At 36.8% G+C, this 20,456-nt stretch overlaps 1 protein-coding gene across 1 annotated transcript in view; it reads right to left on the bottom strand.

Moving 5' to 3' along the window:
* Window positions 1-20,456, bottom strand: part of MALRD1 (MAM and LDL receptor class A domain containing 1) — a 296,434-nt gene that overhangs the window by 176,587 nt on the left and 99,391 nt on the right. The window contains exons 21-23 of the mRNA XM_009330606.1: window positions 6,520-6,676; window positions 2,869-2,979; window positions 1,768-1,981 (exon numbers count right to left, since the gene is read on the bottom strand). Of these exons, the coding sequence (XP_009328881.1) occupies window positions 1,768-1,981; window positions 2,869-2,979; window positions 6,520-6,676 (482 nt within the window). The remainder of the gene's footprint in view (window positions 1-1,767; window positions 1,982-2,868; window positions 2,980-6,519; window positions 6,677-20,456) is intronic.

Below are 20,456 nucleotides of genomic sequence, written 5' to 3'. Positions count from 1 at the left end.
GTTCAGCAGTAAGGAAAAAACTCTTCTCTGATGGCTGCAAGGAATGAAAAAAAAACTTCACAAAGAGTGGAAATATGTGTTTCCTATCATTCCTGTCTTCCTCTTTGGAGGCAGCCTGCCTCATGAAAAAGCTGGGAAAACAGAACTAGCATTTTTCTGTTAGGTATATTTTCAGCAAGTGTATATTATGTATTTCTACTTCATTAAATACATAAGGCAGAGACAGCACCAATAAAAGAAACTCCAAATTCTCCAGCACATAGTGGAAATTTAAAGCAGCATACCCATTTCAAAACTGAAAAAATAAAAGGAAAAAAAGGAAAGCAAAAATTAGTCTAATTCCTGACACTGTTATTGAAAATGCTATTGAATAAAGCACTCCCAGACCTAACAAAGAAAGTCATAATTGGTCACCAAGCATTTTACAGCACAATTAGACACTATGAAATAGGATTAATTTTTTATCCAAGGCAAAATCCATGTTGATATAGAAGTTTCACCCCAGTAATGACCCCTGTCCTCTTAAGGCTCTGTAACACTTCATTGAAAAGCTTCCTGTTAAAATGCAGTTAGGAATGTTCTTTTCTGAATTTTTTTTTTAAGATTTTTTTACTTTTTTAACTTAAAAATAATAAGTAAAATAAAAGCACTTTACAGGACAGCATTTTCTTTGTGGCACTGTTTCAGTTCATCTCTTTTCCAATGGGGAATCAGAATGAAATACTTTAGGGGGCTGCAAAATTAAATCCCATCAGCCTGTTTGAACCATCTTGCCCCTAATACTTCAGTCTTTACTTGACTGATGGTGTTTCATGGGAAATACAGACAATTCGGAAAACTCAGAAAAGTCACAGTTAAACAGCTTTAAAATATTTCAGAAAAGAAAAGCCAAAATACGAGAATCTTTTTCAACAGAGTAATTCCAGCTTGATATACTCCTCATTTTTAGTTGCAGAAGATCTGAACTGGTCCCCATATGGCTTAGTGACATACTATTCCTGGTTTGGAAATCACCGAGAAGTTTAATAGCATGAAAATAATTTGCAAAACACAGTCCCTTTGCTATATACCTTAGCTTCATAGGATATCAGCATACCTATGCTTCATAGAATTGTATTCACTGAGAATTTGATAAACTGTATTCATAATCTCAGTAAAAATGAGGTAACTGTTCATACGGTACCAAACAATGCAGATTTGATTGTGTGAGCATTTCCCACGATTGTACTAGAAAAAATAAAATGTTAGTACTATATATTGTGATCCATTTCTCCAGAGGAAAACCCATTTGATATGAAACATCATTCTTTGAATCCGATACTACAGATGCTGTTTCTTGATATCTCTCGTAAAACCAAAATTGTACAGTATTCAGATTAAAATGATTTGTTAAGAGACCTGACAATCCTTGAAATATCAAAGGAAGTAGGTCCCTCATATCCCAAAGGTATTAGGCTTGAAGTATTTTTTTCAGCCTTAATACATTCTTTTCATATGGAAAGCAGGAGATTTTTATTCTGCTTTTAAAGACAGCTGCTTTCTGAGTTATTTTAAGAAATTCACTAACAGCTCTTTTTATTTTCTATCATATGATTTTAAATTAAATAATAGTAATTTAAAATCCTTAAAAGCCAAGGAATAGAATTAAATTATTACCTTCTTTTTTGCTTTCTTAGCTGATGAGCTGCCAAAAGTATTCAAGTAATAACAATTCACAGCAGGCACAGTTATTTATGATAATTATATTAAAAAAACTACCATACTTACTACAAATAGTAGGGCTCTCATCTGAGTTATCTGCACAGTCATTTACAAAATCACACAGATTATCCTTTGGGATGCAGTACTTGTTGGCACATGTGAATTCCTCTGATGTGCAAGGTCTGCCTGGGATGAGCAAGGGGGAACAATCTTCAAAGGCAATATCATCCACTGCCACGTCTCCCATGTAACTGACACCACGTTTTGCCCTGAAAACAATCTAATAAAAATTACAGAGCTGTTACAGTAAGATACTGTTAAGATATATAAAAGCTTATACATGCAACATGAATAGAACAGAGACTATGACGGTCCTTGCAAATCTTGGACGTGGTCAGTTCTTACTGTCAAAGCACAGTCCCATGAAAGCTTGTACTACTGTTTGCACACATCTGTCACTATAGTTATTGAAGGACCATATTCTAACATCAACAAAGTACAAAAAAAAAGGGAAAGAAAACGAGCAACACAAACAGATACCAGTCCCCACTCGTCCTGAATTAATAGCAAGGGTTCCACCTACTTCTGCAAAGTAAGCATGAAAAACACTAGTCTGAGTCATTCATCAGTTATTCCCATGAATGTAAAAAGAATGTTAAAGTTTCATTAAAAGCCATCCAAGACAGAAGTACCAGGAAATGTAACATGTTTTTACGTATGTTCCTGGCTGTCTCTGTTTTTTTTATAAGGATACAACTAAGCATGGCATACCCATGACTAAGTATCTCTAAGAGGTTTAGGAATCAGCTCATATTTCAAAGTGAACATCATGCTCAAGACTCTTCTTTCAAAAACCAGATGTAATACTACTACACACTAAGGAGAATGAAGTGGAATAGTTCAACCTGAGTTGGATTCAAGAATAGAAGGGATTCTCTGTCTTAAAAATGGATATCAGTCTGAGATTGAAGGGGAGTGAGGAATCTCCAAAAATTTGTGTCCAGCTCAGATAACCAATCAGGCAGGCAAAAAGATGACTTTTGCTATTCAGAAAGGGACGTACAGTATGTGTATGGGGCAAAAAAGGAAATGAGGAGGTGAAAAATGCATAATATAAAAGTACCTAAAACCAGCTGTCTAGGAAACACATAATATAGGAATACACACCTGAAAATTTGAACGAATTCCTAAGAACACTTCTGCTCTGTTCCACTGGGGACCTTGGTTGCCACTTTGAGTCCACAGTTTAGAAGTCCTGTTACCTGTTTTACAGAGTACCTAAAAAGGAAATAATTCTAGGTCACAAAAAATCTTTCCATTACCAACTCACTTTAGGTCCCTTAATTCTATACAAGTGTACAAGAGTATCTTGTACAACTTATTCTTGTACCACCATTAAATATCATAGAATCATAGAATCATAGAATCATAGAATATCTGGGGTTGGAAGGGACCCAAAAGGATCATCAAGTCCAACTCTCTTCTCCTTGCAGGACTACCTAAAACTAAACCATATGACTAAGAGAGTCATCCAGGAGCTCCTTGAACTTGGTGCCATGACCACTTCCCTGGGGAGCCTGTTCCAGTAACTGACCACCCTCTCAGTGAAGAACCTTTTCCTAATGTCCTATCTGATGCAAAGGGATTTGCCAGTGTAAATGACTATTCTAAGAAAATAATGCTTTAAGGTTTTATGATCTTCTCATAAATGTACTCAGTCCAGAGCCTTACCTGGACTAACTTATCCCATTAGTCTATCTGGAGTGGCTAGCCACAAATAAAAATTGCTCATTAATGGGATGGGATCCATTTGTAAAACATGGAAACAGCATTAGCAACAAGAGTTACTGAAAAATATATTAGTTCATGGATCCATTAGATTACTCCATTCTGGGATAGATTTTCTTGCCCTGATTGCTATGAAATGTTTTTTCCTCTGCAAATAAGATCTTGTTTTTTTCTTCTAAAGATCAAATTTCATCTGTTTGGGCAATGGAAGACTCGTAAATACCCTTACCCCTGTAAATAGTCATTGAATTGGGGAAAGCTGACACTTATTGACATGAGCACAAAATCCTAAATATGCTTTGCTCCAACCTCTTGTGCATCCAAATTCAACTGAGCTGACAGTAACAAGATAGGTGTTTGATGAAGTGTGTCAAGATGTGTCTCCAACCAGTACTTGCAGACCCAAACATTAGTTCACCAGTTGCCTGAACCACTTCTGCTTTCAAGGATTTATTGCTACTGTGTGCAATCTTCTTAGGGTAGTCCAGGCATTTTTTATCTTAATGAAAAAAAAATTATTATTATTTTTTTACATTTATGCAATCCCATGAGTGTATATGATACTGCATAACAGGTAAGTTCTGCCAAGCAAACAGCAGATCCTCACACTGAAGACCTTTCATTCCAGGGGAACAAAAGAAACAGGTGTAATATATTAAATTGAATAGAAAAACAAAGTGACACCTGGCTCTATAGACAAGAAGAACTGCCCGAAGAAGACAGGAATTCTAAGGGAAAAAAAATAAGTTGGAGAGAAAAAGGGATTACAGATATTATTTGAGAGAATAAATGGTGCTGAATAAGAAAAGGTTTTTCTTACACTCACATGCAAACTATACATCTATATGACTATAGATATGTGTGACTATATAGACACATACCCACATGCTTTTACATACACTGTAAATTACCTACTAAATTATAAATCCAAGTCCTTCATCAGAAATTAATATTTTCTATCATATAATGCAAAAGGTGATAATTTTAGATTTCATAAGGCTATAAATTTATGTGCTATTAAAATCCAAGACTTCCCTGTACCCTAATGCACTTTGAAGCCCTATTCATTTTGATTACATTGCAAGTTATTGAAAAAGAACATCTAATACTTTGGTAGAGTTACCCATGCCAAGTCAGAGGGCAGAAACCAGACAAAAATGGTTCCAACAAATATTCAAACCGAGGTTGCACAACAAAGTGACAGCTAATCAATGTTTAAGAAAGTCATAGAAACATAGAAAGACAGCCATTCATACAAACAGCAGGAAAGTCTTCAGCATGTCCTACATGACATTTGATGGCATGGATGCAAACTAACATGCAAAAATCCAAACTTGTGAATTAAATAAAAATGTGGTAGTCTTGGGGGAGGAGATGGATAAAAGGCCTTTATTGATTTTTAAGAACAGAAAAAATTCACATTCATACAATACTGAGAACCTTTAGAAGAAAATAATGAGACATTACCTAAGTATTCTGAGTTATTCCTACATTCATTATTAATCGCTTAATTCATCAATTGAAACCAGGTAATTATTTACAATGTTTAAAATGCAAGGGTTTTGTGATTTTCCTTTGGTACATCTTAAAATCAATTAAGTGGTGGTGGTGGTGGGGATCAGTTAAGGAATAGAGGGAAATTGTAGCCTCCTGTGTTGAAACTGTGAAAAAAAAATCTATATACATTTGCCTTTTGTGGTGGTAATACTGGGCATGGCTCCATAGAATTTGCTGTTAATCTCTACAAAACACTCTGTGGACCTGATTCCAACCAATGTGGGTTCCCACACTGTAAAGAAGCCTTGGACTCCAGAGTAAATGCAAATGTATTTGCATTTGTAAATGAAGTCTCAAAGCAAATTGATCTCTCCCGAGTCTTAAAACGAGAACAAACCATCTTTATACTCTGATTTCCCACTAATTCTGATGAATTAAAATGTGACTACTTGCCAAGCAGCCTAGCAAGTTCTTTACTTACTTGGGAGAAATTCAGTGATATTTTTAAAAATTGTTTAAGAAAAATTCAAGAAAACACAGAACATGCTTCCTCTGAATATCTAGCAAGTCACATGCATGGGGTGAAGGACACCACATCTCAGATTTCAGTTCTAATGTCAACATGTATTTTAATTTCATCTTCAAAACAGTTGAATTCTGCCAGCTTTTTATTATAATTTGTTATTCACAGTAACCAAACTAGTGAGAATTTATTTGTGCAATTAAATCCACATGCGCTGGCCACACCCAGTTAGATACTGAGTGCACAGGTGACTAGGCATCTTATCCTGAGTATTTTATTTTTTTCAATCAATTTCTGATGCTGTAGTTATCATGTAACATTCATGGGAAATCCCACTACAGTTACTCAGATGTGTGGCAAAAAAACTGTTGAGAACAATGTTGCTGTTTTATTCATTCACTTTGCAGTGACTCATTTATCTACAAGCTGCTGAACGAGTTACATTTCCTTTACAGAAGTGTTTTTATTTTAACTGGAGTGAAGAAAAGGGTATGGTTAAGAAACTTTGTTACTGTTATATCCTAGAAATAGTTCAATGCTGCTTACATTAATATAATTAGCCTCTGAAAGATGTATGTTAAACTTGCCGAGGGATAAGTTGTTTCTACAAAGTGTTACAGCAAATTTTAATACAATTACTTCTTTTTTTCATGCTCCCACATTCAGCTGAAGACTTCGATATCCAAATATCTACTGATGCTTTCCAGTGCCAAAGGGTATTGTGCAGTACAAAGCTTTTTCTCATATGGAAGTTCCAACCATGATATGTCTATAAAGGTCACAATTTTTGATTGTTGTAGAAAGTTACATTTTCTCCAGCTTACTCGAGCTAATACTTCCTTCAGATCATAACATATTGAGAGCAGTGGAGTGTTAGTAATTGTTCATTTTCACTTACTAGCAGCCTAGGATTTAATGAAACTAAATGACAAGGCATGAATTTTCTCACAGGAATTTCGGGCAGTAAAAAAAAAAAACAAACCAACCCAAACCAAAGAACATCTCCGTACCTCCAGAGAACCTATTGTTGAACCATTCATGTGGTTCCAGAATACGATTTTGCATTTGGGCCCCGTAAGGGAGATGACTGGGGTAGCAATGTCAACTGTGTGACCAAATTCTCCATTCGAGCTGTCTGCAAACAGATACCAGCCTTCTTCAGTACACCTGCTCAGAGAGAGAAAGGTTTTTTCTTTATTAAAACAAAACACTTAATCATAATTAAGTTCTAGTTAAAGTTAAAATGGTAATATTCCCTTATACAGATAGAGCATGTTCTGTCTGGGTATCTGGGTGCCTTTTAGTTTATCAGTGTGTAGCCAGAATCCCAAAAAGCCCTTGAAAAGGGAGCTAGTATTTTTATATCAGATTGGCAAAACAGAATACAGAGCTGAAGTAAGCCTTTACCCACAGGGCCATATAGATAAGGGCTGGAGGGCCACTGGGTTTCCCCCCCACCCTCTTTCCTCAGGGAAATCAGAGGGTTTGATCCCAGCTTGAAGTCAAGAAAATCCAAGATACTGGGTGAAATTCTTTCTCCTGAGCTGCTGGGAAAGATGAGGCTAGCTTTGCAGTAAGCATCAGACTCCGAGTGTACAGAGAGACCAGAAGTGCAGTTTTAGTGTTTTGGATATCTAAGATTTGGCTCCTAAAAACCTTACTTTTCAAATTAAAAGGAGCTGTTGACCAAAGATAAGATTCTGTTCTCTTCATTGGAGCTGCTACATGCTCAGTGTTTCTCAAAAGAAAGAATCTTTCCAACAAGGGCTTACAAACCTGACCATGGGACATATGTTTTTAAAAAAGTTGTGGTATTAGGTTTTCCTCACTTTTCAGTTTTTCTGTTTGGTCAAGCTCTGAACAACTGCTCCGTAAAGTTGCACCACTGCAACTGTGAGAAGGCAGTGACCATGCCCAGCAAGCACTGCCGAGAGAAACGCAGGATGCCCTGCGTGTTTACAGACTCAAAGTCCTGCCAAACGGGAAGAGTCAGGCATTCGATGGTACAGATTCAAGAACTTTTTTTTCTTCATCAGCCCTCTGTAAGTTTTTATACTTAGAGCAGTCTAAAGGACTAAAAGACTTTGGTGCCTGTGGTAAGAGCTCAGTTTGCTGCAGTCTTTGCTGCAGTAGCCCTGCGATATTAAACAAATATTATAAAAGATACTTTTTCAATAATCTAGTGAAGTTTCTTTGCAATCTTGTAAGAAAATTCTTTCTTTAAAACATGTTATAAGATTAAAAAAAAAAACTTTACTATTTACCTAGACACAATTTACCTCAGATTGCTATGCCTGTATTGAACTCAACATGTACTGATCTGTGTGATAAAATAACCACAAATTTAGCAAAACAGGTTTATCACTGCAAAGTTACAACAAAACTAATAGATTACATTTACTCTATAGACTAATTTACACTCAGTAATCTTAAAATACTTTAACATATGTTAATTAATGCCTGTCATGTACTCTGGAGGTCAAGGAGAGACTGAATTCCACTGTATATTCAGTCACTTTAAGAACAGTATGTTCTATCTACTATAGTACATAATATAAAGTAGGCTAGAAACAGGCAAATTTTATCTCTGTACTCACTCAGCAATTTCCTCTGAGGATCTGAAGTCCTTTAATTAATTCACTCATCCTTAGAATCACATATGCAGTAACTTGTTTCTAATATGACCAGTGACAGATTGATAGACTGCAAACAGCCTGATCTTCCTTTTGCCCAGGGCAAAGAATTCCAGTAATAGCCATTGACACAAAACAGCCCTTCAAAACCCTTGCAAATCAGTGGCTGGTTCATTGCTTGTTACACAGAGTACTGCTTCTGCCTCCCCCAGTGTCACACCAGAAAAAAAAAGGGATTAAAAAGTCAACTGGTATAGCCATGGGAAACTACAGAAAATATTTTGGTAGATGAAAATAAAAGACAATTCTGACAGTTATAAAACATTTTGGTACAGAAGACCCAGGCTGTTTCCTTCAGCAGGGTAAAGTGCAATTCTAACACTCCATGGATCCGAAGTGGGGGGAGCACTTTTACTAGTTAATCAGCCACAGTTCAATCCTGTAATCATTACACACTTCTCAGAGGTTTCCCAAAATCTTATCTAGCATGCAAGAATGAGAGAATCATTGTATTCGTAGATATTGATAAGGGTTTGTATGTAAAAGATCTGCAAATGTCAAAAGGAACAGAAGTGAATTATTCTGCTAATTTCTCTTTAGCTAGGAAAGATAATTCTCAGCTCTAAACTATTAATACATTTGTTTTATTTAAAGTACTAAAAGATCCTGTAAAATGAAGGAACTTATGCAGGAAAAGGTAACGTTTTGCAGAGCATTTCTCACATGTTAATTGGAGAACATGAAGTACATATCATTCATAACTGAAAAATGAAGACTTTTACATTAAAAATCAGTAGACTGTGGGATGGGTTGCCTATGCACATAGTTTCAGGTAGAAATCAAATACATGCGGGAAAGTAATGGTCATGATCAGAGCTAACATTTCTACTGCCACCCATGAAAGAGTAATAACTACTCAGAATAATTATAATCTTCATTTCTTACAAAAGAAATGCCCAGTAGTTTATAGTAAAATTTTCTCTTTCTAAGCCACATACAAGTAGATATTTTTGAAGAAGGAACAATATGTTTTAAAAATACATCTTAAAATATGGGGCAGACCTTCATTTGGTGTAGGTCAGACATGTTACAGGTGAAATCACTGAGGACTGCTGATAAAGCCAACAGGGACCAAAGTCAGTTCGGTGGGATTCTAGGGGGAAGAATAATGATCTGGGGAAATCTGGATCTTCTCCACAATCTTATTTTTCTTTTCATTCAGAAACACATGAGAGAAGTGTCACTGAAGCTTGTATTTTATCACTGTATCCTGGCAATTCAAGCATCTTTATAATTACTGCATGTATTTACACCATCCTTGAGACAGTAGCATAAATATTTGGAAGTGAACTATTGCAGAAAATGAGCACAAAATAGAGTAACATATATGCAAGCCTTGGAGCAATTATGTAAAAATAATCCTAAAATAAAAAGTAATAGAGCATTTTTGTTAAAACAGCTTTTCCTAATAAACTGCATGTACTATAAGTGATAATTGAAACCTTTGAAAACTTCATTGTTACAGATCTTTCAAGCAAGTCTGCATTTGGAATATTCATTTATTTAATTTACCTCCTTTCTGCTGAAGAAAGCTGTTATTTCAGTGTAGCAATTTTTGGTTTCTTTTTTTCCTTGGCACTGAGTATTCTACCAGAGTCTTGCCTGGAGGTAAAAGAACATCCAGTTCTTTTAAGTTTTGGAAAAACATTTAAAAATTCAGAATTTACTCTGCTACTGGGAACTGGGAACTCATGCCTTCGGTGGTCCAAGAGTGTCAGCACTGTATTTACAATAGCATTCAAGAGTGCTGTAAGAAGCAGAATGATAAAGAGCTCTGAAAAGCAATAGCACTTACAGCCCTCATACTTCCCAGAGTATTCAGTATTACAACCAGGCCTCTCAGTGAGATTAGTTTGAAACAGTGATAGGGTACAATCAGTACTGCAATGAAATTCAAACATCCATCTCTTATTTGGTGTGTTCTGTCAGATATGTCTTTGTCCTAAAGGCAGACCAAAATCACATCTCTGCCTAGATACTACTGGTCCCATAGCTTCTTAGGGAGGCAGGCGTCATTGCAATTTTTTTTGCCCTTGTTTCAGTATTTGCTATAATGTTACATTTGAAACTAGCAAACCAGATGAAAGTCCCCTGTATAATACACTTCACAAAGTGCTAGCCATTAAACATGGTGGCAGTGTGTGATTACAAGAATATTAAGGATGTGTGGGAAAGTAAGGGAAAATGGAAGGATCAGAAGGGGCTGGATAAGTGTGTGTAGAGCATCCTTGTTCGCCTTTACTCCTATCATGGAAATTTTTACACTTAGGGCTACAAGACTGATATACTTGTCACCTATCCATGTTGTTGTTTAAAAGGAAAGCTTTCTTCTAGTGTCTGTAGCTGACATGAACTTGCACCATGTTTGCTTACAGAGCAAAGCAATCTCTCTGTCTTGAATTCTTTAAGATGCCTGAGATAGCAACCAGCGTGGAATTTATAGGGAGATACAGATTCTATAGGGGGAAGAGTTTGAAGAAAGTAATAAGAAATCATTCTGTTTGCATACAGTTTACATGCTAGAGGACCTGCACCTTCTATGGATACATCTTTTGTAGCAGAGCCAGTTAACATGCATGCAATCATCTGTTCAGTTTGTCAAGCTGTGACTTTTAAAGTAAAAGATTTCTTAGCTGGCCTACATGTATTTTAAACCAGTAAGTAATATACACTCACAAGGTATTCCAAAACTTTCCGTAAACATAAATTATCAGCCTCTCTTACTCTGCTCAGAAGTTGTTCTCCTCCTCACCCCCCATCTTTGTTCTTTGAGTGATCTTCAGCCAAGGTAGTAGTTTCTTCATTGTGTGATTTAATTATCTGACCCCTCCTTAAACTTCTTTCTTCCTTATTCCATAAAAGTACTCCCCTTCTTTTTTTTCTTTTTTCTTTTTTTTTTCAAATGAGACCTCAAGACGATGGTAACAAGTGTAAAACAAGATATTGTGCAACATGTGTAAGAGTGAATAAATCTGGCTTTCAATGTAGATCTATGTAAGTGTTGAAATTCAGCAGAATACACACAGGCTCCCCTGCCAGTAGCTGCAAGATCCCAGGCTCATCTGGAAAATTATCCCATGGAAAACCTCTTAGTTGGCAGCTACAATATGTGTCATTAAAATCTTGATATTTACCCTTTGGAAATAATTAATTTTACCTCTGTACTGCAAGCATTCCTTATATAAAGACATTCCTGTGCCAGTGCAATAATCCTAATTAATTTCAGAGGGAAATTCACAACATTTTAATGAATATAAAAAATTCAACATAAGCAACTCAGCTACATTTCCATACATACTCAGCTACATTTCCTTTGTTAATAGCTTAATATTTCAAGAATCTTTTAAAATGTAGTTAGCAAAGAATGGGCATATATAAAAGAATCTTCACTGTATTTCCCCCTTCAGAGCATTCAGAAGAATACAGGGAACTGAATATACTAAACGGGAATTAGTATTGAGGGAAAGATTATATGTGTTAAAAAAATGTTGGAGGCCTATCCAAAAAATTAGGCCCAGTTTAAATCTGGTAGTGTTATCAAGTAAAGTCTCATGCTGTGAATTACTCATTTCACAGTAGTAATTGTCTATTGTTGTAATGTCTGAAAGTGGATCAAAAATTAGTCAGCTGAACTTTCCTGTACAGAAAGTTCAAGCTCTGATTTAAGTAATTGTTGGACATCTCTCAGTTTTTAAAGTATTAATTCATCTATGTATCTTCTACAAATTGTTTGAGAATCCCTGATTAAGCACTTAGATTGACTTATAAAATACCCTTTACTGTTTATTTTTCATTTAGAGTGAAAACTAAATCTGGTTAGAAATCAAACAACTCAATTTCATTGAAGAGTTCTGATTTCCTTCCAAATCTCAGCAATAATGAGAAAAACAAACAAACAAAAAAGGCAAACCAGAGAGGTAAATTTTAGTTTCCTTAGAGGGATAAGCATCCCTATGATTAACACACCATACTAAAAATTAAAATCCAAAAAGCAGCAACTCCCACATTCCTTTCCATTTTTTTCTGGATACATATGTCCATAAACACTGTGCACTGTCTATACAGCAAATCAGAGCCCCATAGACATGTTGGACCTATTACGCATTTAAAGCATTATTCTTCAACTCTCCAACACCATCTGTCCAGGATCTGCCAAGTCAGTGACCTGCTATTAGTCCAGATGGGTTTCTGTACAGAGACAAACCCCGAACTAGTGGTGAGAAAAACAGCAGGGCACTAGATGACATCCCAAAGAAGCACTCTCTTGACCAAAGGGGAAGGACTGTGGGATACTAGACATATCAGGAAAATGTGGGCCATCAAAGCTCAAGTTGGTGGTTTCAATCGGACAAGGCAGTGGCTTCAGTTTGCATTTATCACATCCTATGCATCCTTTATAAGGGTAGTGGGGCTAGGGGACATCAATCTCATCTCTATCTATTCCCTGTCCACCAAGAGCATAGGTAAACAGGTGAAAAAAGTTTTGCTAAAGTTAAGATATCTGCAGGAGAATTTTAGTTTTAGATTAGCTAGGATTTCCTAGTTAGAAAACATTTTACCAAAAGATTTCTGAGAAATTTTTTTTAGATTATTGTTTCATTAGCTAAGAAGGAGTTAAATTCTCCCCTCTTTTTTCCTAACAACCATATTTATGAGAAAAGATTTATATTGGTGTCATTTTTTTCTTGTACTCTGTCATCAGTGTATATAGTATTGGTATTTTAATGCCTTATATATTTGACTCAAGATGATTGTAAACTGTGATATTTTGACCTTCCCATCATGCTAGCTTCATTTTATGTTGATTCCTGTTATTTCTTGTTTATAGTGTCAGAAACCAGATATTATGAAAATTCTGGTAAAAATTTAAGTAGGTATAAAAATAAAAGTTTATATTAAAAATCTTTAAAAAGATGTTAACTTTTCATATTTTCTAGCATCGATGACAAAGGTTGCAATAGAAATATAAAGCATCCAAAAGTCATTATTTTTACAGTATTCCCAAGGAACAGGCAAAGATACAAGGGAGGCTTAATCTTTATCTTTGTATGTGTCCATATAAGGTCCAATGTGACTTCAATATATTAACTGTAAAATGGGAAAGCCTTGTACACATTGTGCCTATAGCACTGTTTTCTTGAAATTTGGCTTTAAGGTGGGAAACTGCTGAAAGGTGGGTAGAAGCAATATAGAAGTATTACAGAAAGTATTATAGAAATATACAGAAAGAGTAAGCCTTCTGTAAAAAAAAAAAAAAGCAAACCCTAACAGTTCCCTCAACACTGCATCTGCCTATAGAAATCACAAAAAGATGCTAAAAAATTTCAGAAGTAGAAGAGACCTTAATATTCAAGCACTCATTCAAGAAGAAATTTATCACCTCCTTTATACTCTGGGTAACAGCTACTTGATGCACTGCCCGTCATGTCTGCTACTTCAGCCAGAAGGCAACGTGTGATGTAGGAAAGAGAGGGTAGTCTGTGGACAGTGGCCAAGGTTTTACTCAGGATGGATAATGAAGGTGAACCTGAACGAAATGTGGCAGAGCACACTTCTCTAGGAAGCATGAGAAGTTTCATGAGGAGAAAGAAGGAGAACGGAAAAAAATTACATTGTTTCTTTAGTATCTGTATTTGCTAGATATTCAGTGTCTGCACCAGAAATAGACTATTTATCCTTCTGTAGATAGTATAGGATGGCCTATTATAGATCATAACATATGAACAGACCTTTTAGAGCCCCTGTCTTGCAGTCTTACACATAACATTCATTGGCTTCAACGGGGTTCTTTCCTGAATAAAGGATTACAGCTGTGAGGATATTATTGCAGAAAAAGAGTCTATACGCAAAATTAAAATGTCATAAAATACGTAACTTTCAGTAATCTTAAAGGACAATAAGAACTCAGATAACCTAATTAATTCTACTATGTATCAGAGAAAGATTTTCTCCACTGAACACTTCTAACCACTTAACTATTAATAGGTTTTAAATAGTCAGTAACTCAAATCTGTATTTAACAACTAGAAAGAAAAAAAAAAAGGTGGCTTTTCTTCAATTACATTTAAGCATTTTTGTAAACATTTAAAAAAATTAGAAAGGAATTGAAAGCAAAAAGTGGTCAGGAATGTGGATCTTCACTTACAGCAATATGTGATAAATTTAATTTCAAACAGTGGTAATTCCAAAAAGAGTAAGTTCTTTTACCATTATTTGAAACCTATTTTTTATCTAGTAACCTCCCACCTCCATTAACACTTAACATTAACGCATAATAAACTCCAAATCAAAAACTAATAGGATTGTAATGCCATAACAAAGTAGACGTAAATTTTTTGGAAGACTGCTTTCTGAAAGGATATAATAGAGCTATTTCCTACTGCAGAAGCCATCCTCTAGCTGTGTTTGCAGACAACGGTCTGTAAATTGCTGGATGCCAACAGACCTAGTTCTTTGCACAGTGCTAGAGACAAAATTTTCTATCTTGGGCATCTAAACTTTGGCACACGAATACAAGATTGAGCTTCAATGGTTAATTCAAACTGAACAGAAACAAAGGTCCTTAACACACCAAAGCACCAGCCACATACCGAGACGAGACGTGTAATTTGACACTGAGATTAGAAAGGTGCTCCAAAGAAAATCACCACAAATGTGAGAAGGAATTCTTGCACTAAATCAAAGCACGTGATATTTATTATCAGACTCCAAGAGTCAAAATTGCGAAAGAATCTTGCTATCTTTGACCATGATACAGGCATACCACATGAAGCTTTGAGGATGCCTTGTTTTACATAATAGATATGAATTCCAGAAAGAAAATCTACTGGTAAAGTTTTACCCACACACAATGATTAATTTTTTCACAGTTCAATCTATTTTCATTATGAGATTAATCCCACATTCTGGCATCTTAATATACAGAGCTAAAAAATACTTTGAGTGCATTCTCTTTATTTGTAGAAAATTAGGTTTGATTAAATAACAATTACTTGAAATGGACTATTTATTTGACATCATCCTGCAAACAATTTCTGACCATTACCTTATTCTTGAAAGTAATTAGTATTTCACAACTACATATTTAAGTTGGACACACAAGTAATATGAATACTTTTGCTCTCCAAGTGAATGGTGCAAAATTTTTTCAACACTTTTCAACACCAAACTCTTTTTTTTTCCCTAAAAAAGAATTATTATATTTGCTTCTGTTTCATTAAACACACAGTGCAGAGATTTCTCTTATAAAAATATTAAATGTACAGTCTTTAGTGTTTAGTTTTTAAACAACATATTGCTTCAGGTGATACTAATGTGTGTTATCTATATTACTGTGACGGCTGTGTGCACATCCAGATTATTTTGCCACACACATTCATCTGAACTTTGCTACTAATGACGTAAGCAGACACTAACAAATGGAATATGAAAAAGTCAGAAGATAATAACCTGAAGTCTGATAAGACTCCAGACTTCTTTACTGAAGGTGGCTTATTTCTTATAAGCGCTGGTGGAGTCACCTGATAGTCAAAGTCGAATTTACAGTCCCAGTTCTAAAGGGACAAGAGGAGGGTGGAGAAACCTTATGCTCAATGTTACAGTGGGATTCTTCTCAGACTGTACTGCAACCACAGGTAACCTTCACTTTTTTTCCTGGGTGTAACAAAAGGAAATAATAGATATTCTCAGAAAGTGCTTTTAAAGTTGGAGGGGGGGATGAAAGTATGTGAATTAATAATTCTATAAATATATCAAAATTAAATCCGTTTTTGTTGTTTATTGTTACCTTATTTCTCTAGATGCCCTGAAGTCTTTATTCTTATGAAATCTACACCTGTTCAACTCAGGAATCACAAGAATTGTACATATAGAAGCACAATACCCATCAGAGCCTGTGATAGATAGATACACTGTAACATGCTAAATAAAATCCTCTTTACAAGGCTGAAGTATCCCCTTCCTTTCATTTTCCATTGTCTTTAAGAGCACTATAAGCATCTTCTTAGAGACAGCTGTGGAGCCTATGAGGCTTAATGCTATGTGTTTCACTTCACTGTGAATAAAGTTCTCAAGCAGGATCAATAGATACACACACACATTTGTCTAAAGTAAATAATATTATTGAGAACATATCTATGGAGTGTAAAAGCATCACATAAAGCTCATACTTTTCCTCCACTTCTACATAAGTGTAACTAACTATAGCATCCTCAGGTATCATTTATACTCTCCAAGTCTAAAAAGCTTATTTAAAAGCATTGTTGTTAATTTCAGTGTCTTCAAGCAATTCCTGCTTAAAGAATAGTAGTCAGCACAGCCGAAACAGAATGAGACAGCAAGTCCAACATAAATATACGGTAGTGAAACACGTCAAACTCTTCAGACATCCATCCATATAAAATGACAAACACAGAATTGGTGTATTAAGCATTTCTTGTGGTGTATTGCGATGAGGTTTGGTTTGTGCCTTCAGGAAGGTGTTTTGTCTCAGAAGCTTTTTTTTATCCTTTTGGTCGGAATAATGCAGACAGCTTTTTGTTAATGTCCATCAGTGCTTTAAAAATCATTCCATACATCATAAACACATTTAAGCTGCTTTTGGGATTACCTCTACAAAGTAGAGGTTCTGATTACATGATAAAAAATCAGAGGTTTGTTTTTAAAGAAATTAATGGGAAGCAAAGGTATATGGTAATTCCATTGCTCTGTTAATTAATATATCATTTACTAAAGGTTCAAGAGAAGCAGAAACCTCCTTTATAAGAGTTTTGATAAAGAAATTTAAAACAGAAAACACATATAAGCTGTCCAGAGTATACTCTGAACAAGGCTTTACAGCAGAAACTGGAATTTTATAAAAGAATCTTAGTTACTTCTTGTAGATTCATCTGGCAGTATTATTCAGCTATTGGAAAAAGAATACAAATGGGTATGCAGACTTGGTTGGAGAACAGACTGGAAAATTGGTGCACATCAACATAAATCTAATGCTTTAGAGATATAGTATAATCACAGCAGAGTAGAGATGAGTGAGGTGTAACCACCCAAGTCTTTGCTTAGCACTCCAGGACATTTTTGTGTACCATGCTGAGTGCCACACTCCCATACTATGGCAATCAGAACCAGTGGTAGCTAAAATTGGGCTGGAGCAGGTGTATCCACATCAGCTCTAATCACACCTGAACTGAAATGCTGACACACAGTTTATAATCAGAGGAAAGTACACAATGCTAATGAACCACAAATCTGATGAAATACTTTGAATCCCATTTTCCTTCTCTCACTAACTGAGCAGAACATGATTTTGGAAATAGCAACAACTGTTTAAAAAAATATATTTCTTGCTCAGACAAAACAAAATCACTGCACACTCCTGTAAATACAGTTGTGCCTTTCTGTGTGGATCATGCATTTGCAAATTTTGCAAATCTCTAAACCTGTCAGCTGTAGTTATGTCTTTTAAAAGTGCACAGATATGTCTTTAGAACTGCAGAAAATGCTGGGTCCTTTAAGAGCAGAAACTGTATCATTGGTTTAATGATGTATAATAATTACATGTATATACATGTATAAGTGAACCTTAAAATAACAGAAGGCTAAAATAACAGAACAGCTGATATCAAAAACTAAAGCTTAATAAACTTAACAGCAAACAAATAAACCTTTATAGTTGAACAGTAAAGCACAGATTATTATGTTATTAACCAGTCTAATCCCCTTTTCTTTTTTTTTTTTTTGTTCTGTCAACATCATTGTTCTCAGAGAATCTTTGTTCAAACTCTCTCAAGATTTACCAATGGCACTTAAAAGCATTGTAGCATACCAACAACCACACAAAGCAAATGGCATCAAAGATGAAAGATTACATGTTTTGATCATAACACAACAGTCAGTGGCTGTTAGTTGGATTTTCTCCGCTGGAGATTTTAGTCTGATGGCTTCTGACTGACACAGGGCTGAGATTAATTCATGGCATTTCCATGGCTCATCTGAACCTGCCACATCTCATCAGCATTCTGTCATATCTCTGTAAATTCTGTGAGGTTCAAGGCAAAAAGAAAGAAGAGGAATGACTTTCTTCCTCAAATAACCAAGCTCGAGTTGAAAAAGCCACCAAAATTTCTAATCACAATGGGCATTAGTTTTAATTAGCAATTTTCTGCATTATAGTTTAGTATAAAATTGTATGTTACTGTAGAAAATGCCTCAGTAACTACATTTTTATTTAGCATCAAATGTCTAATATCTATGGACTTGTTTCTTGCCTTATTGTCACCCTGGATATTTACTAGTGTGCACAGTAAAGCATTTGAGTACCTGTGATGCTTTGTTAATACTTTAATGAAGTACTAACAAAAATTAGTCCATATTTTACAACCACTTAGAGAACAAGCATATACTAAGCTGCACCTTGTTCAAAAAAGACTACAGAGGAAAATCTGTTTTCTGAACCATGATTATCTGAATTCTTATTCTCTGAAAAATTCCTAATTAAACAAAAAAGGATTATAGACTAAAGTGTTACAGACTTTTTTTTTTGTGAACAACCTAGTCAAGACTTTCAACAAGTCCTTAATTATTTGTAGTAATATAAATACAATAACAAATATAAAAATAGCACTACATTACTTTGATCTTCATGGGTAGATAGAAAGGCTAAATTTCTGTTTTTAGAAAAATATTTGGCTGAATCACTTTTTTATACATATATATATATTTCCAGGGGATCAGGCCCAGCCAGCACGGGTTCATGAAAGGCAGGTCCTGCTTGACCAACCTGATCTCCTTCTATGACCAGGTGACCCGCCTAGTGGACGAGGGAAAGGCTGTGGATGTGGTCTACCTGGACTTCAGTAAGGCCTTTGACACTGTCTCCCACAGCATTCTCCTGGAGAAGCTGGCGGCTCACGGCTTAGACAGGTGTACTCTGCGCTGGGTCAAAAACTGGCTGGACGGCCGGGCCCAGAGAGTTGTGGTAAATGGAGTTCAATCCAGTTGGCGGCCGGTCACGAGCGGTGTTCCCCAGGGCTCAGTATTGGGGCCAGTTCTGTTTAATATCTTTATCAATGATCTGGATGAGGGGATCGAGTGCACCCTCAGTAAGTTTGGAGACGACACCAAGTTGGGCGGCAGTGTTGATCTGCTCGAGGGTAGGAAGGCTCTGCAGAGGGACCTGGACAGGCTGGATCGATGGGCTGAGGCCAACTGCATGAGATTCAACAAGGCCAAGTGCCGGGTCCTGCACTTGGGCCACAACAACCCCATGCAGCGCTACAGGCTTGGGGAAGAGTGGCTGGAAAGCTGCCTGGCGGAAAAGGACCTGGGGGTACTGGTCGACAGCCGGCTGAACATGAGCCGACAGTGTGCCCAGGCGGCCAAGAAGGCCAACGGCATCCTGGCCTGTATCAGAAATAGTGTGGCCAGCAGGAGCAGGGAAGTGATAGTGCCCCTGTACTCAGCACTGGTGCGGCCGCACCTCGAATACTGTGTTCAGTTTTGGGCCCCTCACTACAAGAAGGATGTTGAGATGTTGGAACGTGTCCAGAGAAGGGCAACGAGGCTGGTGAGGGGTCTGGAGAACAAGCCTTATGAGGAGCGGCTGAGGGAGCTGGGGTTGTTTAGCCTGGAGAAAAGGAGGCTGAGGGGAGACCTCATTGCTCTCTACAACTACCTGAAAGGAGGTTGTAGCGAGGTGGGTGTCGGTCTCTTCTCCCAAGTAACTGGCGAAAGGACGAGAGGAAATGGCCTCAAGTTGCGCCAGGGGAGGTTTAGATTGGATGTAAGGAAAAATTTCTTTACTGAAAGAGTAGTTAAACATTGGAACAGGCTGCCCAGGGAAGTGGTTGAGTCACCATCCCTGCAAGTGTTTAAAAGACGGGTAGATGAGGCGCTTAGGGACATGGTTTAGTGGGTATGGTGTTGTTGGGTTGACGGTTGGACTCGATGATCTTGGAGGTCTCTTCCAACCTTTAATGATTCTATGATTCTATGATTCTATGATCTCCATCCCCGGAGACGCGTGCTGGTCCTGGACATACGCACCCGTGGGACACCCCCCCCGCAGCAGGCACGGACGCCCACCCATGGGACACGACACCAGGGGACACGCAGCCGGCGCACAGGGACACCAGGGACACGCACACCCCTCATGCAATCATTCCAGCTTTATTGGTGGAGCCAGGGCCGCGGTGGTGCGGCGGCCGGGGGGTCTCAGGGACACTGGCTCCACAGACGCCCAGTGCTGGGGTCTACTC

This window comes from Pygoscelis adeliae, unplaced genomic scaffold (genome assembly GCF_000699105.1).
Source record: "Pygoscelis adeliae isolate BGI_AS28 unplaced genomic scaffold, ASM69910v1 Scaffold27, whole genome shotgun sequence".
NCBI lineage: Eukaryota > Metazoa > Chordata > Aves > Sphenisciformes > Spheniscidae > Pygoscelis > Pygoscelis adeliae.
The sequence above is the reverse complement of the archived record's forward strand: the minus strand, read 5'-3'. Positions and strand labels throughout refer to the sequence as shown.